This window comes from Lathyrus oleraceus, chromosome 2 (genome assembly GCF_024323335.1).
Source record: "Lathyrus oleraceus cultivar Zhongwan6 chromosome 2, CAAS_Psat_ZW6_1.0, whole genome shotgun sequence".
Lineage (NCBI taxonomy): Eukaryota > Viridiplantae > Streptophyta > Magnoliopsida > Fabales > Fabaceae > Lathyrus > Lathyrus oleraceus.
In genome coordinates this window covers 112,677,934-112,700,959 of record NC_066580.1, presented here as the reverse complement: position 1 = coordinate 112,700,959, position 23,026 = coordinate 112,677,934, and the positions used below count along the sequence as shown (strand labels likewise).

At 39.6% G+C, this 23,026-nt stretch overlaps 1 protein-coding gene across 1 annotated transcript; it reads left to right on the top strand.

Moving 5' to 3' along the window:
- The first annotated feature begins 4,780 nt into the window (after positions 1-4,780).
- LOC127121204 (rac-like GTP-binding protein RHO1) lies at positions 4,781-6,056 on the top strand. The gene is made up of 4 exons (XM_051051776.1): positions 4,781-4,953; positions 5,069-5,312; positions 5,828-5,915; positions 6,012-6,056. Exons 2-4 carry the CDS (start codon positions 5,214-5,216, stop codon positions 6,047-6,049), a joined length of 225 nt encoding a protein of 74 aa, XP_050907733.1. The 5' UTR covers positions 4,781-4,953; positions 5,069-5,213; the 3' UTR covers positions 6,050-6,056.
- Positions 6,057-23,026: the final 16,970 nt, after the last annotated feature.

Below are 23,026 nucleotides of genomic sequence, written 5' to 3'. Positions count from 1 at the left end.
GGATTTGGACGGTGAGGTTGAACTATATGTTCACAACATAGTCGGTACCGCATGCATAAGAGTCTCATTGCATAATGAATGTATGGCATATGATATGAATGGATGTATTCCAGTATCATATGTGTGTTGTGTGTTGTGTTGTCAATGTTGAATATGATTGAGATTTTTAATGTTGAATATGATGGTTGGATGGATATTGCCGTTGCTGAATGCGTAGTCTGGTTAGGGTGAATTGATGTGTTATTTACTTAGCATTACATGTTGTTCTATAATGCTTATTATATTGATTGAGGAACTCACCCTTACAACTATTTTTCAGGTAACGAGCAGTGAGTTGAGTAGAAGCTAGTGCTATGGAGTCTAGTGTAGTCTCCGTAGTGGGTCGTGCTCTGATAGATGTAACATCGGGATGGGTTGTCTTAACTTGTTTCGAATGTTTTATTGTTGGTTGAGAACCATTTTCCATGTAATGTTTTACATGATTGATGAAATTATATCCGCTGCGTTTTATGCAACTGCTTAAGTTTTAAATTAATAAAAGAGCATGACCTCTATATTGTTGAATGGTGTGAGTATTTTGTGTGACACCCTTCGGGGCATAATTACTCTGATTGATATGCTGCTATTTTAATTAAATATTTTGGGGTATTTAGAAGGGTGTTACAGGTTGCATTATTGATTCAGAGTTAACTATATTTGACTCGATTTTAATGGTTGTTTTTAGATTGCTTGAAGATGATAAAAGACGTGCAACCATTACTAGAGTGGTGTGTTATTAGTTTCGTTTTGTCTGTTGGGCTTAGGCCCTCTTTTTTACCCAAAAAATAATAATGCATTTCATTTAAATTTGACAAAAACAAAACTTTTTTTTTACAAAAAGGGTACGAGCCCCCAATGGAAACACTAAATTAAAAGTATTTAAAGAAGGTGATTGATTCCATATTGTCGCAACACATAATGCGAAAAAGAAACAACCGGCGAAAAAAGAAACAGAAGAGTCGCCACCGTTCGCTATTTATCCCAAAGGAGGGAAAGGAAACGATCGAAGAAAACCTGAAGAGAAAGGAAAAGACAAGGTCTCGCAACCAAATCTAGACTTCGGGAGTCGATTATGCGAAGGGAAGGTATTAGCACCCCTACGCATCTGTAGTACTCTACGGGATCCACTCTTGTTGCTCTAGTCTAAAGGGTGTGTGTTTATCTAAGGTACTATCTGCTAAAGGAAAGGTTGAATGAAAATGAAAATGACTCGCAAGGATGTCGTATCCACTGCCTACGTATCTCGTCTGAGCATGAGAATCAGAGTCTTCGTAGCTCGGCTACCTATGGGTTAAAGAGAAGTGTGCTCGGTAAGACATCGCGTCTTATGCCTATGTATCTCATCGGGAATGAGAATCAGAGCAAGACGTAGTTCAGCTAACTACGGGAACAAGGGTCTCGATTGCAACTAGGGAAAGAGAAAAGGAAGGTCTCGATCGCAACGAGGGCGAAAGCAAACAAGGATTAGTTGTTAGTCGTCAGTCAAAACTCGGCAAGACATCGCATCTCGTGCCTACGTATCTCATATGAACATGAGAATCAGAGTTGTCGTAGTTCTCCTAACTAGGGGTTAAGGATTTCCATCTGAGCATGGACTTACAAAAGAGGACACCAGTTGTGTCAAAGGAAAGTGGGCAATGTGTTCAACGTCCTAGCAGTAGGTGTCGCAGCTCGCTGAATCGAGTCTTAGGCAGTTACCTCTTTGCAATAGAACGGATTGACATGCCACAAGATCGGAGACGCACGAAAGGTCTAGAAAATGGGGGAAGCTCTGTCCTAGAGTTGTCATGCAATGTGGACCTATGTGTTAGGATTTACAAAAGGGAACATTTACCTAATGTTAGCATGCAAAGAATAAGGGAATTCTACCTATGTTATCATACAAAGGGTTCTACCTAATAGGTGCTACCTAAATGGAACAAGAGTCGATGGATGGAGCAAGGAGAGGAGATAAGGATAAGGGTAGATGGCGATGCCTGAGGCAATCGACTTACAAGGGTAGATGGCGATGCCTAAGGCAATCGACTTACAAGATAGATGGTGATGCCTGAAGCAATCGACTTATAAGAGAAATGGTGATTCATGAAGCAATCGACTTACAAGAGAAAGGATGAATACGTGCTGGTTCTGTTAAGTCTTGAAAATGATTACTCGACGTTGGATCGAGCTTTTGATCTTGTTTTGAAATGGTTATCGGATGTTCGTTTTAATTCTTGTATTAACAGGTGAATAAAGAATGAAAGAATAAAATATTATACACTTCATGGGAGAGGGATACATTTGTTATGAATGGGGATGGTCCATGGCAATCAAACAATAAGAATATATGCCTCATACATCATACAAGTAGGCAACAGTTATCAATCAAATCAGATAAATAAACAGGTATATAATCAAATCCAAGAATCAAAGAATGATATAATGGGGCATTAAACAATATATGGTAGAATGAACATGTTAAACAATCAAGCAATGACATGCATGGATGAAAGAAACAAATGTAAAAGATAATAGATGAATCAGACAAATGAGAATATGCACACAAAGGATCCACTGAAATATTTAATCAGGAAATGAGGTAAGGACCAAATAAAATTAAGATTAAAGGCCCCTAATACATGGCATATGAGATGAAAAAGGGAGGATCAAAAGATCTCTTCAATTGCCCTAAGCAATCCCTAAGTCAAACATCAATCATAAAGAAGTCAAATGAAAAGTCAAGTAAACTTAAAAAATATCAAATAAATAGTAAATTAATCAAGAAAATTATGAAAAATTAAACTAAATAAGGTGGGGTCAGGACATCATCATCCCCCAAAAAGATTTTTAAAATAATAAAAATTAGTGTATTAATTAATTGAAATAAAATAGAGGTCAAAATAAAAGTCAACCAACCAAACTAGGTCAAAAATAAATTCAAAATAAATTTAAAATGGGAAATAAAATTCCAAGAAAAGGCCAGGTTGACCATGAGACAGTGGTCAACCTTCATCCCAAAAATCAAAAGCTAAAAATAATTTTAAGTCATAAAAATAAAATCGAGAAAAAAATATGTGTTAAAATACACCATTTAGAATAAATAATTAAAATAAAATATTAATATTAAATAAATACAAAAATAAAAATTAAATTAAATTAAATAAGACATTAAGAAACATGGAAAATATTTTTGGGGATTTTTATGAATAAAGAAAATATTTTTAAAATAATTAAAAGCAAAACAGAAATTAAATAAGAATTGAAAAAGAAAATGAAAATAAATGGATTGGTGTTGATGGGCCCTGAAAGGGAAGTGTGAAGAGCGAATGGCATAGGCCCGGTCCAAACAATTATTCAGCGTGATATGAAATGAATAACATTTTAATTTACAAAATCATGTAACATGGCATCAATTGGTCAAGACCATTTTAAGTGACTAGAAGACAAAATAGTATGGGCGGCCCAGATTAGAATATCAGCGCCTGATCTAATGGCTTATAAGCGTGCCACATAATCATCTTCTTCACAAACCAAAAACCCTAGCCATGCATGCAGAAACGCGTGAAAACGCAGTGGATTTCTTCCATCTTCCACTCAATAATACGCATGCCATAGTGCACCAAATGCCACGAGATAAAAACCAAAATTCAAGTACAAAATGTGTAGATTATCATGGTATCCTGTTTTGGTAAAATGGTGGCTTGATCATGGAGAAATATTGACAATAAGATGTCCATATGGGCACGGCATAATGGAAAATCACAACACAAATCCATAACATCAAGAACACAAGCATAAGATTGGCATTATAAACAAACATGAAACAACATGAGCATCTAATTGGCATGGCAAACAATAATGATAATAATGGTAAGCAAGCATAAGAATGAGGAAAACAATGGCCATGGAAGATTGAGTAAGATGGTTACATTGCCTTGCTTGCCACGAAAATTCACCAATGTCTCCCTTAGGGTTAGGGTTTCAGCCTTTTAAATAAAATGCTTAATGGGCTTAAACATGAATGATTTATCCATAAGCAAAAATAATGCCAAGTGAGGTGTATTTGGTGAGGGCATGTGAGATTGTGTTATTTTGGCAAAGTTTAAATGAATGGACATATTGCTGCAAGGCCCAAAATGAGGTAGCAAAAAGTGACTTGGTTTGTAGCATGGCTTGGCAAGCAAGAAATCCATTCCAAGGTGGTGACTTTATGGCCATGTAACTTGATGCACTACGCCAAAAAGGTTTTTTAACAGCGCATCTTAGACAGCGCTTTTAAAAGAAAGCGCTGTCTAAGGTTAAAATAAAAATAAAACACGGAAAATGTTCTAAAAAAATAATGAAAGCGCTGTCTAAGGGGGGTCTTAGACAGCGCTTTTAGAAAGTGTTGTCTAAGACCCCCCCTTAGACAGCGCTTTTAGAAAGCGCTTTTAAATATAGACCTTAGTCAGCGCTTTTGAGAAAGCGCTGTTTAAAGTCTTTCAATTAAAAAAAAAATTAAAACCAAAAGCGCTGTCTAAGGTGGGGATTTAGAAAGCGCTTTTGGAAAGCGCTGTCTAAGGCATATCTTAGAAAGCGCTTTCCACAAAAGCGCTGTCTAAGGTCTAATTAAAATTAAATTTCAGACTTCTATTTTCGTTCTTAGTTCTTTTTGTTTTCCCTCCTGCGATTAAACCCCTCCAGCGAACCCTAACAGCGAACGAGAATACATTGTAATCATTCGGTTTCAATACCAGAAAGTGTTTGAAGGAAAAAAACAATCAATAATAGTAAGAACACAAAGGTACGAGTTTGTTGGCAGAGATTGGTTTGGTTAACGAACGCTTCAACGGCAAAATTTCCCGGGCTACAAGGCTTCCTGTCTCTCTCTCTTTTTCATCTCCATGCGCGACAATTCCCATTTTCTCACTCATAATTTCCATCTCCTCCAAAAGGGTTAGGGTTTCCATTTTTCTCTCTGCATTTTCCCTTTTTCATTTTTTTAAAAAAATTTTTCTTTCCCTTTTTTTCATTCATGGAAGTTTGTGGATTTTCGTTTTACATCGTACAGATGCGTAATTGAAGGGGGAATTGGCAATAACTGGAGGAGGAGAAGTAGGGAGGGTGTGTGGGTGAGAGTGATTGGGGTCCTAAGGTGGAAGATCTGGCTAGGGTTTTCGTTTTTCATTGGAGATTGAGGTGAAATTAAGGAGAAGATGAGCGCTTCTAGGTTCATCAAGTGTGTTACTGTTGGGGATGGAGCTGTGGGTAAAACGTGTTTGCTAATTTCCTACACAAGCAATACCTTCCCTACTGTGAGCTATTTCTTTCCTTTTTTTTTTGTTATTTTTCAGTAATTTGGATTTATTTTTCTGTGTTGAATGGTATCTTTGAGAAATTTATTCACAAATGTTGACATATGGTTACTGATGTTTGAGGAAATTGGAGTTGTTGTTGGTTTTCATTTTTTGTTCTTTTTTAAGAAAATGAGATTTTGAGATGTAACAATTGGCTCAATTAATTTGGTACGTCTGCTTGGGAAAGAAAACATTTTTTGTAATTTGTTTTCTTTCAATTTTTTGTGATCACAGATGAAGAAATCAATGTTTGTTGTACCTTGATTTCATTCATCTGCGTGTAGTTTTGTAATCTTCCCTTTTTTCTATTGTTAATATTTTATTATTTAGTTATAATTCTTCATTTTTGTGCATGAAATGGTGTATAATTAGATTCTGGATAGTGCTCCAATGCCTTATTATCATGTATGTGTGCCTATTGAAAAAGATAGATGATTATTATTTTTGCATCTCTTCACTTTGTCTGGAAACAGGATTACGTGCCAACTGTCTTCGACAATTTCAGTGCAAATGTGGTTGTGAATGGAAGCACTGTTAATCTGGGATTGTGGGATACTGCAGGTATTGTTATATAATTACCTTTTTTTTTTCTTTCTTTTGAAGCATACAATGTAGAGAGTGCTTTCTAGATTTTTATTCTTTTATTTTGTGAAACAGGACAAGAGGATTATAACAGATTAAGACCTTTGAGTTAATGTGTATATTCAAAGAAAAGAGGTAATATACAATTATATGACATATATTCATGGAAGTTGTTACATTCTTAATTTGATCTAACTATTTATATGACATGTAGCTTCAAGAAAATGAGGTTAGCAATGCCTCCGCACAACAAAAAAAGGAGGTTAGCAACGCCTCCGCACGGGTAAAAAGTTCTGGTGCTAAGAAGACCGTAGCTAGGAAAAAACCTACCACCAAGTATAGGTCGTGCCTCAGGACATTTCTAGAGATGACCGATATACCGACCGGAGGTGTTCGGACTGTACATATGGAGGTAGGGATTTTCGGCTTTGATTACAACCAAATGATTGGTAATGAAGACTTCATGCAAGTTTTTAGTCATGAAGAAATCGGCGTCACCGTTGTCAATACATATATTAGGTAAATCCGGTCTACTTTGTTTTATTAATTAAACAACTTATGTTAATGATGTTTACTTTATGTTAATCCGGTTTACTTTATGTTTCAAAAGAGGTGTTAATGATGTTTTTATATTAGGTTTTTGTATGACAAATTGATGCGCCCCAATGGTTTGGACGTGTCATTCGGATTCTTAGCACCCGCGACCGTCAACTTAGGTTTAATCTTAAGTAGACCGGATACCGTGACGGAGTACGTTCTTCGGATCCTCATGGACAATAAAGATGCGGAGAAGTTGTTTTTTATACCGTTTAATACCGGGTTAGCATTTCATTCTAAATTCATCTATTATAATTATTTTCCAAGTTACCATCTAACATTTGCCTAATCATTACAGTGGACATTGGTTGTTGCTCGCAATCAATCCTATCCGAGAAATTGTGTATTATCTTGACTCGTTAGGAAATGATTGGACAACATACCCGGATATGAAGGTCCTAATTGACACGTAAGTGAGAATGTTCAAAAATTTTCTTAGTTTATGTGAATTGTTCTAATTGCTTCATTTTTATTTTATTAGCGTCCTACAAGCTTTTCGGGCCCAACGAGATATCCAAACCTCAAGGAGGGGCGCCAACTCCATTATATGGATTAAAGTGGCGGTATATTTTTAATTACCACATTTTTTATTATATTAGTGATGACACTTGATAAAACTTAGGATTTATAATCCATATTTTTTTTTCATATGTAGTGTCCTCAACAACGTAATCAAATAGATTGCGGGTATTTCATGTTGAGGTTTATGCGAGATACTCTTGCTTTGGGCCGATTAAAGATTCCCACCGATGTATGTATTTCTAACTTATGAGTTATTTTTATATTTACACATATCTCATATAATTAAATAGTTGGAATTAATTCAAAATATGTTATATTATTATGTAGTACTTTGATGAATTCAAGTGTGCATTTTATACAAAGGATCAAGTGGACGAAATCAAAGAGGAGTGGTGTCAATTCATGATAAAGCTCAATATTTGTTCATAAATTTGTGTAATTAATGTGTACATTTGTAGTATATGTTATGACTTGTAAATGTGTACATAAATTTGTATATATTTTGATACATTTAAGGCAAAATTGGTTTGAATTGGTATATATATATATTTGTTAGCCAAAAATTGGTAGAAAAAAGGCCAAAATGGCATATATAAAATGTGATAATTGTCTGTCAAAATCTGGTTGAAAACAGGTAGAAATTCTGGTTTATAAACCTGGAAAAAATGTGGTTTAAAACAAAAGCTTCAAAAAATTTCGTATACCTTAGACAGCGCTTTTGTAAAAAGCGCTGTCTAAGGGGGGGATTAGAAAGCGCTTTAGGCAAAAGCGCTGTCTAAGGGGGGGGCTTAGACAGCGCTTTTTGAAAAGCGTTGTCTAAGGTATACCTAAAAAAATTAAAATAGGAGGGTCTTAGAAAGCGCTTTTGGCCAAAGCGTTGTCTAAGGGGGTGGGGCTTAGACAGCGCTTTTCAAAAGCGCTATCTAAGGTATACCTAAAAAATTTAAAATAAGAGGGTCTTATAAAGCGCTTTTGGCCAAAGCGCTGTCTAAGGGGGGGGGCTTAGACAGCGCTTTTAAGATTTAAAAAAGCGTTGTCTAAACCTTTAGCAGCGGAGGTTTAGACAGCGCTTTAAAGCGCTGTCTAAGGCTAAAAAAAGCGCTGTCTAAGGTCTTGTTTGTTGTAGTGATGAGCAAGCCACCAAATGGTGAGACAATGCAAACAGTAGAAAGATCTCATGGAGTATGTCATCTTTCATGTTGAGCACAAGTTGAAATGATGAATGGAAGAAGGTGAAAAATGGCCCTCAAGTTCAGGTCTCACCATGCAAAACTGATTGGGCCAGTTTGGCCTAAATGCTGCCTAGAAAATCAAGTCATGATGCCCACTTTAGGTGAATGTATCTCTCAAACCATGAATCCAAATGAGATGATTCTAAAAGGAGGTGAAAGAGGACATGGAAAGGTATAATTTTTGTGAAGAAAACATTTTCAAATGATGCCTTGAAGTGCAAGAAAACTGGCCAAGAAGTCTTGACAAACTTTGAAGATTTTTGGACTTAGAAATTTTTCTAAGTGTCCTAAAAATATGCCTCACTTTGACTAAGCACAGTTTTCTCAATTTTAATCCAAATGGAGCAAACTTTATATCTCTAGAAAGCTTGAAACAAGAGGAACAACTTTCATGTTGGAGAAAGTTTCAAATGGAGCTTGTATCTTGATGGAAAATGGGCTTAAAGTGAGTGCAACAATCATGAAAACTTGCCCTAAATGGAAAGCCAACCATTTCTAAATTAAGTAACTTTTCCGATTCCTGATTAAATGATGAATCCATGATCCAACCTAGATCAAATTTCACATGTAAGCTCCCTTAGGCATGGATTTTGAGATTCCACTCTCAAAATTTCAAGAGTTGACTTTTCTGGCCCCACAGTTGACTTTTCCCAAACTGTCTGATTCTGATTCCAGTGATCAATTGAAGGACTTCTGGCTCAAATAAAGAGCTGATTTTTTGTATGTAGACCCTTGTGGACATATGGAGGGCCATGGAAAAGAGTTTCATCCAAGGAATCAGAAATAAACTAATTTTATACCAAACCCTAGTTTTAGGGCAAAAATGATTGGGAATTGATTGCACTGCTTGCCAATGGATCTTTCTGAGATAATTGTGAGTCTCCCTAGGCCAAGATGCCTCTCTAATCATGACATGGATGAGCCCCTCTACTTCCAACCAAACATTGCCTGTTGCAGGTAGCCATGAAACCCTAATTTCTGATTAAATCCATATGAACACTCTGATAGCTCTGAATCTTTCACTGATGAATTGAGGATCATAATAAGATACCTGGACCCCCTTGAGACCCTTGAGACTCGTATACTTGGAGAATGAAGTCCAATTCTCAATCTTTATTTGTGTGTGCTCCTTCTGTTAAGGAGTTATCAATCAAAAACCTGATTTCCTAAGTCACTAATGCAGTATGCAATGAGTATGACCTAGTATGATGTTAATGAAGTGTAAAACCTAATCCCATGTTTCCAGGAAAAATGTAGGGTAAATTTTGGGGGTTACAGTTGCCCCTATTCAATCAACTAGAGACCCGAAAGGAAGATATCAACGGCTTTCGCACCTTCGAGGTATCAAGGGATTGACTACAATAAAAGCCCGAAAATTTACACTGAAATGATAAATGAAGTAATAATGCCTGTTAGAATCGGCAAAGAAGTGGTCTTGAAAAAGAGCATCAACAAAGAATCTGTCTGGTACGTTAAGAGTCAGTCTAAACATCGAAAAAGAATGTTAGCTTGAATACCAAAATAAATGGTAACACAGGAATAACCATGGCCTGAATGCCGCTCATCAGTCTGAATACTGGAAATGACTTCGATCTAAGCATCAGAAGATACGAGATTATCGAACATCGGTCTAAATACCGGAAACTGGCCTGAATGCCATTTCGATCTGAATACCGGAAAACTGGCATGAATGCCACTTCGGTCTGAATACCAGAAAACTGGCCTGAATGCCACATCGGTCTAAATACCGGAAACTGGCATGAATGCCACTTCGGTCTGAATACCGGAAAACTGGCCTGAATGCCACTTCGGTCTGGATACCGGAAAATTGTCCTGAATGCCACTTCGGTCTGGATACCGGAAAACTGGCCTGAATGCCACAAGCTGGGTTGACCTGAACGTCGGAAACTTCTTCGATCTGAACATCGAAAGACTGGCTTGAATGTCACTTCGGTCTGAATACCGGAAAAACTGCATGCCTGTTAGTATCGGCAGGAATAGGGAAGATGAGAATTGAGGCGGCGTGTGGGGCCAACGACCCCTGCTGGGGATAATAAGGATAAGTCATGAACAAACTTCAGTTTGGGTACTGGAAACAAATTTCTGGCTTATCATTTGGGATACCGACAATGTCTTATGCTTCACATGCGTATGTTTGAATTTTTCAATGGCGTAATGCTCCATGATAATGGAAATGCTACGCGATTTGGGAGGATGCAATGCGATATGATTCTACATGCAGGGATGCGAAATGCTAGGTTAGAGAGAAGCCAAGCCGAGGCAAGGAATTCTGCTGGGGAAATGATCACAATCTACTGGACCCAGGCAATGTTGTTGGAGATACACAGCAATGAACTCTGTGGGGAAATGACCGGCCACACGGTGTTCTGGCAATGACAAAATACCGAGACTCTAATTGAGGAGAGAATGACACTGAAAGCTTGCTGCTGAGGAAAGCGACAACGGTTCTGGCAACCATAATCTGCGAGAGAGACAACTCGATAGGGGAAGCAAACACCGATACGGTACCGAGATTCTGCTTCAAGGAAAGAGACCATGGGTCTCGCGTCGAGATCATCGATCTAGCATCGAACTCTGAGGAGCAGCCGCTTCTGCTGGGAAGATACAGTCTGACACTATCAACTCCGCTGGGGATATACAGTTTGACACTGTCAACTCCGCTGGGGATATACAATCTGACACTGTCAACTCCGTTGGGGATATACAGTCTGACACTGTCGGCTCTACTGGAGAATGTATAATCTGAAACAAACGCTTGGGATAGTACAGTAGTGAGAACCTGCTGAGGATTGAAGAATCCAATCCTCGGATCAGCTCTGCAGGGATAAGATACCAACTATTGAAGAAAAACCTCCGCGATCATCTGTTGGGAACCTTAAGGAAATGCCCCGAGTGTACCTGTTCTGAATAGACGATCCAAAGCACTTAAAATTTACAACAATTTTAAATGTTTATTAAGCATGTACCTGTAAAGCTCTTATGTTTCATGATGCAATGTTTATCAAAAATTCGGACGTCATTTTTGCAAACGAAACAGTAAAATAAAAATGAACACAGAGATATACTAAATAACATGATTTCATTGATTGAATGGCCTCTGAATAGGCATTTACATCAGGAAGCAATCCTTGGAAAGAGGTAATTGCATAAAAGATAAAAATAGAAATTAATCTAATGGCAATGTGAAATGGATTTCTATCGGGTTCCAATTCTGCTATGACTCGCTCGTCTTCAAGATCCTATAGATGATCAGCTTTCTGAAAAAAGTGATTGGACAGTTTCCTATCCTTCGAAAGTTTCCAGTTATCGACATGAGATGAGATTCAGAACTACTCAGAATGCATTCATTCGCTTAATCCCTAACTTTTGCTTGGATCACCCTTTCAGGTTTTCAATCCACCGGGATAACCATTTTTGCCTAAGTTGCCTTTTCAGGTTTTCAACTTACCGGGTGTACAATCTTTTCATTTTTTAATTCCTAACTTTTGCCCGAACCTTTTTCATTTTCTTGGTTCGCCGGGATGCCCATTTTTTGCCTGGACTATTCTTTTTACTGTCCAGCGGGTCTATTTTATGCGAAGTATTTTTTAACTGCGTCTGAGTTCACAGGGAAAGTGAAGTCTTCACCATCCATAGTTGCAAGCATTAAGGCCCCACCATCAAAAATATTGGTGACAGTATATGGTCCATCATAATTAGGAGTCCACTTGCCCATGTGATCTGTCTGAGGAGGGAGGATCCTTTTCAACACCAAATCTCCGACTTGGAAGCATCGAGGACGCACTTTCTGATCAAAGGCTCTCTTCATCCGACTTTGATAAAACTGCCCATGACAAATGGCTGCCATTCGCTTCTCTTTGATAAGACTTAACTCATTGAACCTTATTCGAACCCATTCAGCTTCGTCTAACTTGACATCCAGCAGGACTCTTAGAGAGGGAATCTCCACTTCAACAGGTAGGACTGCTTCCATACCATACACAAGGGAGTAAGGGGTTGCCCCGGTCGATGTCCGTACTGAAGTACGGTACCCATGCAAGGTGAAGGGTAGTATCTCATGCCAATCTCTGTACGTAACGACCATCTTCTGCACAATCTTCTTTATGTTCTTATTTGCTGCCTCAACAACACCGTTCATCTTAGGACGATAAGGGGAAGAATTGTGATGCTGAATGTTTAAGTTCTTGCACAACTCCTTCATCATTTTGTTATTGAGATTAGAACCATTATCAGTAATGATTCTCTCGGGAATCCCATAACGATAAATGATCTCTTTCTTAATGAAACGGGCAACCACATGTCTGATGACCTTCGCAAATGAGGCTGTTTCGACCCACTTGGTGAAATAGTCAATGGCAACAAGGATGAAGTGATGCCCATTGGAAGCAGTCGGCTCAATCTTTCCAATCATATCAATGCCCCACATAACAAACGGCCACGGCGAAGACATCACATTCAGAGGATTTGGCGGCACATGCACCTTATCAGCATAAATCTGGCATTTATGACACTTCCGAGCATATTTAAAACAATCAGATTCCATGGTCATCCAGTAATAACCTGCTCTTAACAATTTCTTAGCCATTGCATGTCCTCCAGCATGAGTACCGAAGGAGCCTTCATGAACTTCCTGCATTAACATGTTCGCTTCGTGTCTATCCACGCATTTGAGCAAAACCATGTTGAAGTTCCTCTTATACAGCACATCATCTTTGTTCAAGAAGAAACTGCCTGCCAATCTTCTCAAAGTCTTTCTATCATTGTTGGATGCCCCTGCAGGGTACTCTTAATTCTTTAGAAAGCACTTGATGTCATGATACCAGGGCTTGTCATCAACTACCAGTTCAGCAGCAAACACATACGCGGCCCTATCAAGGCGCGTAACATCGATTATGGGAGCATAGTTCCACCTAGTCACCTTGATCATGAAGGATAGAGTAGCAAGAGCATCTGCCATCTAGTTCTCATCACGAGGTATATGACACAGCCTTACTGTCGTGGAGAAAGTTAACAGTCTTCTCGTGTAATCTCTGTAGGGGACCAGATTAGGATGAAGAGTATTCCAATCACCGTTCACTTGATTGATCAATAGAGCTGAATCTCCAAAGATGTCGAGAGTCTTGATTCTCAAATCAATGGCTTGCTCAATACCCAAGATACAGGCCTCATATTCAGCTTCATTATTGGTGCACTCGAAAGTCAGACGAGCGGTGAAAGGCATGTGGGCACCTTTCGGAGTAGTAATGACAGCATCAATTCCACTTCCTTTAGCATTGACGGCCCCATCAAACATTAAAGTCCACTTTTCATCTGGATCAGGTCCCTCCTCAACAACTGGCTCTTCACAGTCTTTCATCTTGAGGAACATGATGTCTTCATCTAGAAAATCAAACTTCATCGGCTCATAATCATCAATCGGCTGCTGAGCAAGATAGTCTGACAGAATACTCCCTTTGATGGCTTTCTAGGATGTATACTGGATATCGTACTCTGACAGTACCATTTGCCAATGAGCAACCCTTCCGGTGAGAGCTGGCTTCTCAAATATGTACTTGACTGGATCCATTTTGGAGATCAGTAAGGTTGTGTGAGTCAGCATGTATTGTCTCAAAGGCTTAGCAGCCCATGCAAGTGTACAACATGTCTTTTCAAGCATTGAGTATCTCGACTCATAATCTGTGAATTTCTTACTCAGGTAGTAGATGGCATGCTCTTTCCTACCTGTCTCGTCGTGTTGACCGAGAACACAACCCATGGAATTATCGAGTACTGTCAAATACATAATCAACGGTCTCCCTGGAACTGGAGGCATAAGAATTGGAGGATTCTGCAAATACTCTTTTATTTTTTCGAAAGCCCTTTGGAAACCATCATTCCACCTGATAGCCTGATCTTTTCTTAACAACTTGAATATTGGCTCACACGTGGTTGTTAGGTGAGAGATGAACCTTGCAATGTAGTTCAACCTCCCTAAGAAACCACAGACTTGTTTTTCTGTTCTTGGCTCAGGCATTTCTTGTATTGCTTTTACTTTGGCAGGATCCACCTCAATCCCTTTTTCACTAACAATAAAACCCAGCAGTTTTCCAGACCTCACCCCGAAAGTACACTTGTTCGAATTAAGCCTCAGCTTGAATTTCCTCAAACGCTCAAACAGTTTCTACAAATTCACCAAATGTTCTTCTTCTGTCTGAGATTTGGCAATCATATCATCCACATAAACCTCGATTTCATGATGAATCATATCATGGAAAAGAGTTACCATAGCTCGTTGATATGTTGCCCCAACATTTTTCAAACCAAACGACATCACCTTGTAGCAGAAGGTTCCCCATGGGGTATTGAAAGTTGTCTTCTCCATGTCTTCTGATGCCATCTTAATTTGGTTATAGCCAGAAAAGCCATTCATGAAGGAGAATACCGAGAACTGAGCCGTGTTATCCATCAAAACATCGATGTGAGGTAATGGGAAATCATCTTTAGGACTAGCTCTGTTCAGATCCCGGTAGTCAACATACATTCGTACCTTTCCGTCCTTCTTAGGTACTGGAACGATATTTGCAACCCATGGCGGATAATTGGTAACTTCTAGAAACCATGCATCCAACTTTTTTTTCACTTCTTCCTTTATCTTGACAACCATCTCTGGTCTCGTTCTTCTGAGCTTCTGCTTGACCGGAGGACAATCTTCTTTGAGAGGTAAACGATGTACCACAATGTCTGTGTCAAGCTCTGGCATGTCCTGATAAGACCAAGCGAAGATGTCAACATACTCTTGCAGCAATTCAATCAACCCCTGATTCACATTATCTTCCAAAGCATCCCCTATCTTATTTCTCTCTTGACGCCCTCGGTGCCGAGATTAATCACTTCAATAGACTCTTGATGCGGTTGAATGACCCTTTCCTCCTGTTTTAACAATCTGGCAAGTTCTTCAGGGAGTTCACAGTCTTCATCACCCTCTTCTTCAGCTTGAAAGATTGGATTTTCAAAGTCGAAGTGAGCCATAGCAGAAATGTTATCAATAGGATCCGGTGACGTGCATCTGCATGAGTGATGATATGTGCTTATGAGTGTGAGCAAAGAGTGAAAACTAAACAAAACATTGCCAAATATTTTTGATTTTTGAAAACTGCAAAATAGAAAGACAGTGAACAAAATATTTGAATGCAAAAAGACGTCCTTTATTCATGATAAAAAATGCAGGTATTCACATAGATGAGCTCTACAATGAGTCATTACGCCCTGGGCGGAACGTAAGACTTGGATATACATGAATAAACAGAGAAAATTACTCTTCAAGAAGAGTGACTTGGATAATCTCTTCAGAAGACCAGTTGTGGAGAACTTCACCCGGGACCCTTGGACGAAACCAGTTGTCAATGTCGCAATCACTATCCCCATCTTCTTTGTTGATTGCAGAGATCTGGCCATACTGAATGATGCCAGCACTGGAGAAAGTAATCGGCCCCTGACGAGTCTAAGGCGTTGAAGTTGTAGAATTTAACATTGGCTGATACCCAATCCCAAACTTATCTTCCTTTATAGGTAAATCCAACAGACGTCTCCAACCGGGAGCAACACCTGAATTTACCAAGGCTTGTGCCTGCTTGAAGGACAAAATAGAGGCACCTGCTTTAACCTCTTCCACTAGAGCTGCATCCTTGACTTGAACTGCCTCAAAGGCCTGACACAGGGTCTCATGAATCTCACCTTCTACCTCTACATACTTGAATGCAGACAGGTGACTGACCAAAATATCCTCCTCACCACAGACAGTGATAATTCTTCCATTAACCGGGAACTTGATATTCTGATGCAAGGTCGAGGAGACTGCCCCGACATTGTGGATCCAAGGACGACCCAGCAAGCAGCTATACGAAGGACTGATATCCATCACATAGAAGACGGTGTTAAAGGTTTGTGATCCAATATGAATTGGCAATTCTACCTCTCTGAACATCGACCTCTTAGAACCATCGAAGGCTCTTACCACAAGATCGGAAGGCTTCAAGATCAAACCTTCTACACCTAACTTTGATAGGGCTCTCTTGGGTAGCACATTGAGAGAGGAACCTGTATCCACCAGAACATGGGATAGCACAGTGTCTTTACACTCCATCGAAATGTGCAAAGCCTTGTTATGATCACGTCCAGCTGGCGTCAAGTCAGAATCAGTAAAACCCAACCCGTTGCTTGTATGAACATTTGCAATGATCCCTTCTAGTTGGTTCATTGAGATCTCCTGAGGTACATATGCAACATTAAGGACCTTCAGAAGTGCCTCCCTGTATGCCTCCGAACACAACAGGAGTGAGAGAATAGATATCTTAGACGGCGTCTGAATCAACTGATCGACTACCTTGTAGTCGCTTTTCCTTATGATTCTCAAGAGCTCGTCCATATCTTTCGCAAAAGCAGGCTCAAAACCAGCCTGTGGTACAGAGGTACCCTCATTCACAACTTGCTTGCCTTTGGCCTTCGTAGCGGCATTAGCACTATCAGATTGAGTAACAGGTGGTGAGAACAGTCTGCCACTTCTGGTGAATCGCCCGATTCCACCAACATTGTCGACTGCGGGATCTTTTATTTCAACTCCAGGTTCAGACTTCTGATCTTGCACCTCTTCTACTTTCAGTGGCTGCTCCACTCTATGATCGTGCGTGCACACACTCCCCCTGTAATGCCAAGGAATGGCTCTTTCGCTGGTTAAAGGTAAAGGACCAGGGGTCGTGATGGTCATAGTGGATTGATGTGGTCGCACTGGTGGTACTGGTTGCCCTACTGGCACACTGATCTGAGCGGTCGGGTAGAAAATTGTGATAGTGGCAACATTACAGTAATACTCAGAAATCTTATTTATTGAAGTACAAACATCCAAAACATCGGAATCAAGTTCAATAAGTACATCAGAATCAGCCATAATGTTTGGAATATCAACAACAACATCTGAAAAATTAATTACATCATAAGGAACAACATTTGTAGATTCTTCAGCATCTTCAGGAAAGAGAGGATCAACATCTGCATTCTCAATAACCCCTTCAACAACCCCTTCAACAGACTTCTGGGCAGATAAGTCTTCAACCTAGAGGATACCATCGTCAAGAAAGGCCTGGATACCCTGTTGCAGCTTCGCACAACCCCCACTCTGTGCAACACAACCCAAACAACCGCTCCCACAACTAGGGAAAACATCTGCCTTTAGCAAGTATTCTTTGATTTCTAACAGCGGAGTCTTCAATTTCAACACATCTTTGACTAATTTGACTTCTTCTTCCACCATGTTAACATTTTCTCTACCATGCTACGGCATAGGATTGTTGACAACATTAGGAGCCGACGCAAAGTTAGTGGCCTTTGAGTCAATAAGGTCCTGAACCACGTGCTTAAAAGCTTTGTCGTTCTCAATAATGTGGTCAGGTGCCCCGGAGTGGAACGCACACCTAGCATTGGCATCATAACCCACTAGAAGTCTGCCAACAGGAGGAGCCAAAGTGCGCAACTGCACAAGTTGCAACTGCTGAAGGTTGGGAAGCAATTGGGCGTACAACATCGGAAGAGTGTCGAAATGCCTATCCATCATCCTCTGTCTCTATTGATAGGCAGGTCTGTTACCATGTTGTTGTTGTTGTTGCTATTGATTTTGTTGACGTTGAGGTTGTTGTTGTTGTACTGGTGCTGTAGTTGGAATGGTCACAGCTGCAACATAAGGTTGTTGATGATAATTCTGAAAACTGCTCCTTCGGTTACCCCTGCTCTGATAAGAAGACACAACATTTGCATCCCCTTCTCTCCTCTTCTGTCCTCATAAGAACGGCTTCTTTGACCCCAAAGATGATCCAACCCCATTTTAGATCTTACATGTCTTCAAGTAGTTCTCCACCCTCTCACCGGTAGAGACCACATCAGTAAAATTCGAGGCGTTGTAACCCACCAGACGCTCCAAATAAGATCCAGGCAGTGTGTTCATAAACATGTTGGCCATCTCCTTCTCCAACATCGGAGGTTGAACACTGGAAGCCATCTCTCTCCAGCGTTAAGCATACTCTTTGAAGCACTCGTTGCTCTTGAGAGACACATTCTGGAGTTGAGTTCTGTCAGGTGCCATATCCGCATTGTACTGATATTGCTTCACAAAGGCCTCAACCAAGTCTCTCCAGCAGCGAATATGAGCTATGTCTAGCCTCATATACCACTCCAAGGATTCCCCAGCTAGACTGTCATGGAAGAAGTACATGAGCAGTTTCTCATCATCGGAATACACAATCATCTTGCGGAAGTAAGCTTGTACGTGATTCTTCGGGCAAGAGTTGCCATTGTACTTATCGAAAACTGGGACTCTGAACTTCGGTGGAACTCTCACACCTGGGACCAGCCCCAAGTCAGCAACATCCACACCAAGAGCATTCTGCCCTTCCACAGCTTTCAACCTCTCTTCCAATCTCTGAAACATAGGGTCCATACCATGGCCCATGCCAAAGTCCTCCTGAAGCAGGGGGAATTGATCCTCCTGATCATCATGGATGGGTTGTTGATCAAGGTTGACATGTGGGATCGGGATAGGCCCTGGTCCATTGGGTCCATTAGCCTCTCCAGCTGGAGGATCAGCCACAACCTCCGGTTGAGTAGTAGGGGGATTCCTCTGTACCAATAATCTAAGCTCCTGTTGTCCCTGAGCCACTCCTTGGACCACTTCCATGAACTGATTCATGTGAATCCTCATCTCAGCGAGCTCTGCTTGTAGACCTTTCATTGCTCTTTATTGATTTCTTTGGGTACCGTACCGGTGAATGCCTGAGTCAGCTATCCTGCTAGTGGAATACCAAACAAACTGAGAACACTGCGGCAGTACCTGTTATGCAAGACATGCAAATGGATATGCAAATGCAATGACATGTTTATCAATTCCAAAGGGTATTCTAACCCCTTGATTCCAGTCTCACATCAGAAAAACAGTGTAAGAAAACCCCGACTAGAATCAAGAAGAAGATATAAACCCCTAGTGGAAACAGATAAACATGTGTTTAAATGATATGAATGCAAAATGATGTTATGCAATGCAGTGACATGGAAATCAGGATTGCTGTATCGGCTTGAACAACTGTCAGGTCGCACTGTCTGAAGAGAAAACCATTGAAGAACATATAAACGATCAAAGTTCTGCTCCAACAAGAATACCAGAAAACCGGGTTGGTTGAAGGTTAAGGTTTCCTGAATTTAGCCCGCCCCTTACTGGTAGGTTCTAAGAACAGAAGTTTGTCAGCTTCAGCCCTTCAGTCGAGAATAATACGTTTACCACTGAAGGTTTGACATTATTACGAGACAAAAGATCTCCATTGACTCCCCTCAATAGGACATCCTAAAAGCAAGTTCCCAGCCTCGGGGTCCTCGGATTAAGCAGCGAGAATGCGCCCACCAGAGCTAACATAACCACGTCTCGGAGGAGTGGCCTTGGCTGAGTCCACGGGAAATGGTCACCAGAGTCGACGATTTCTAAAGGAACATCATGTCGTTATGGAACACCCATATGACAGAATATATCCAAAAGAAACCTCGTCTTGGTGTGGGTCTTCATGAACGACTTAACGTAGCAACATGCTACGCAAGCCTCATGACTATCCACTCTAAAACTTGTGTGTACACTCAAGCATGGGTAGTGGGCTTATCTCTCATAGAACAACCCAACCCAACAAATAACCAATCCAACGGATCCAACAGATACAACAATCATATGTACACAATGTAATAAGATAAAGTAGATAAATGCTGAAAGTAAATAACTGTACAAAAGAATAAACACCCAACAAACAAGAACCCACAAAAGCTAGGAGGGACTCGCATAGGGAAAATGGGTCCCCAGCAGAGTCCCCAGCTGTCGCAACACATAATGCGAAAAAGAAACAACCGGCGAAAAAAGAAACAGAAGAGTCACCACCGTTCGTTATTTATCCCAAAGGAGGGAAAGGAAATGATCGAAGAAAACCTGAAGAGAAAGGAAAAGACAAGGTCTCGCAACCAAATCTAGGGTTCGGGAGTCGATTATGCGAAGGGAAGGTATTAGCACCCCTACGCATCCGTAGTACTTTACGGGATCCACTCTTGTTGTTCTAGTCTAAAGGGTGTGTGTTTATCTAAGGTACTATCTGCTAAAGGAAAGGTTGAATGAAAATAAAAATGACTAGCAAGGATGTCGCATCCACTGCCTACGTATCTCGTCTGAGTATGAGAATCAGAGTCTTCGTAGCTCGGCTACCTATGGGTTAAAGAGAAGTGTGCTCGGTAAGACATCGCGTCTTATACCTACGTATCTCATCAGGAATGAGAATCAGAGCAAAACGTAGTTCAGCTAACTACAGGAACAAGGGTCTCGATTGCAACTTCTCGTGCCTACGTATCTCATCTGAACATGAGAATCAGAGTTGTCGTAGTTCGCCTAACTAGGGGTTAAGGATTGCCATCTGAACATGGACTTACAAAAGAGGACACCAGTTGTGTCAAAGGAAAGTGGGCAATGTGTTCAACGTCCTAGCAGTAGGTGTCGCAGCTCGCTGAATCGAGTCTTAGGCAGTTACCTCTTTGCAATAGAACTGATTGACATGCCACAAGATCGGAGACGCACGGAAGGTCTAGATGATGGGGGAAGCTCTGCCCTAGAGTTGTCATGCAATGTGGACCTATGTGTTAGGATTTACAAAAGGGAACATTTACCTAATGTTAGCATGCAAAGAATAAGGGAATTCTACCTATGTTATCATACAAAGGGTTCTACCTAATGGGTGCTACCTAAACAGAACAAGAGTCGATGGATGGAGCAAGGAGAGGAGATAAGGATAAGGGTAGATGGCGATGCCTGAGGCAATCGACTTACAAGGGTAGATGGCGATGCCTGAGGCAATCGACTTACAAGGTAGATGGTGATGCCTGAAGCAATCGACTTACAAGAGAAATGGCGATGCATGAAGCAATCGACTTACAAGAGAAAGGATGAATACATGTTGGTTCTGTTAAGTTTTGAAAATGGTTACTCGACGATGGATCGAGCTTTTGATCTTGTTTTGAAATGGTTATCGGATGTTCGTTTTAATTCTTGTATTAACAGATGAATAAAGAATGAAAGAATAAAATATTATACACTTCATGGGAGAGGGATACATTTGTTATGAATGGGGATGGTCCATGGCAATCAAACAATAAGAATATATGCCTCATACATCATACAAGTAGGCAACAGTTATCAATCAAATCAGATAAATAAACAGGTATATAATCAAATCCAAGAATCAAAGAATGATATAATGGGGCATTAAACAATGTATGGTAGTATGAGCATGTTAAACAATCAAGCAATGGCATGCATGGATGAAAGAAACAAATGTAAAAGATAATAGATGAATCAGACAGATGAGAATATGCACACAAAGGATCCACTGAAATATTTAATCAGGAAATGAGGTAAGGACCAAACAAAATCAAGATGAAAGGCCCCTAATACATGGCATATGAGATGAACAAGGGAGGATCAAAAGATCTCTTCAATTTCACTAAGCAATCCCTAAGTCAAATATCAATCATAAAGAAGTCAAATGAAAAGTCAAGTCAACTTAAAAAATATCAAATAAATAGTAAATTAATCAAGAAAATTATGAAAAACTAAAATAAATAAGGTGGGGTCAGGACATCATCACCCCCCAAAAAGATTTTAAAAATAATAAAAATTAGTGCATAAATTAATTGAAATAAAATAGAGGTCAAAACAATAGTCAACCAACCAAACTAGGTCAAAAATAAATTCAAAATAAATTGAAAATGGGAAATAAAATTCCAAGAAAAGGTCAAGTTTACCATGAGACAGTGGTCAACCTTCATCCCAATAATCAAAAGCTAAAAATAATTTTAAGTCATAAAAATAAAATCAAGAAAAAAATATGTATTAAAATAGACCATTTAGAATAAATAATTAAAATAAAATATTAATATTAAATAAATACGAAAATAAAAATTAAATAAAATTAAATAAGACATTAAGAAACATGGAAAATATTTTTGGGGATTTTTATGAATAAAGAAAATATTTTAAAATAATTAAAAGCAAAACAGAAATTAAATAAGAATTGAAAAAGAAAATGAAAATAAATGGATTAGTGTTGATGGTCCCTGAAAGGGAGGTGTGAAGAGCGAATGGCATAGACCCAGTCCAAACAATTATTCAGCGTGACATGAAATAAATAACATTTTAATTTACAAAATCATGTAACATGGCATCAATTGGTCAATGCCATTTTAAGTGACTAGAAGACAAAATAGTATGGGCGGCCCAGATTAGAATACCAGCGCCTGATCTAATGGCTTATAAGCGTGCCACATAATCATCTTCTTCACAAACCAAAAACCCTAGCCATGCATGCAGAAACGCGTGAAAACACAGTGGATTTCTTCCACTCAATAATATGCATGCCATAGTGCACCAAATGCCACGAAATAAAAACCAAAATTCAAGTACAAAATGTGTAGATTATCATGGTATCCTGTTTTGGTAAAATGGTGGCTTGATCATGGAGAAATATTGACAATAAGATGTCCATATGGGCACGACATAATGGAAAATCACAACACAAATCCATAACATCAAGAACACAAGCATAAGATTGGTATTATAAACAAACATGAAACAACATGAGCATCTAATTGGCATGGCAAACAATAATGATAATAATG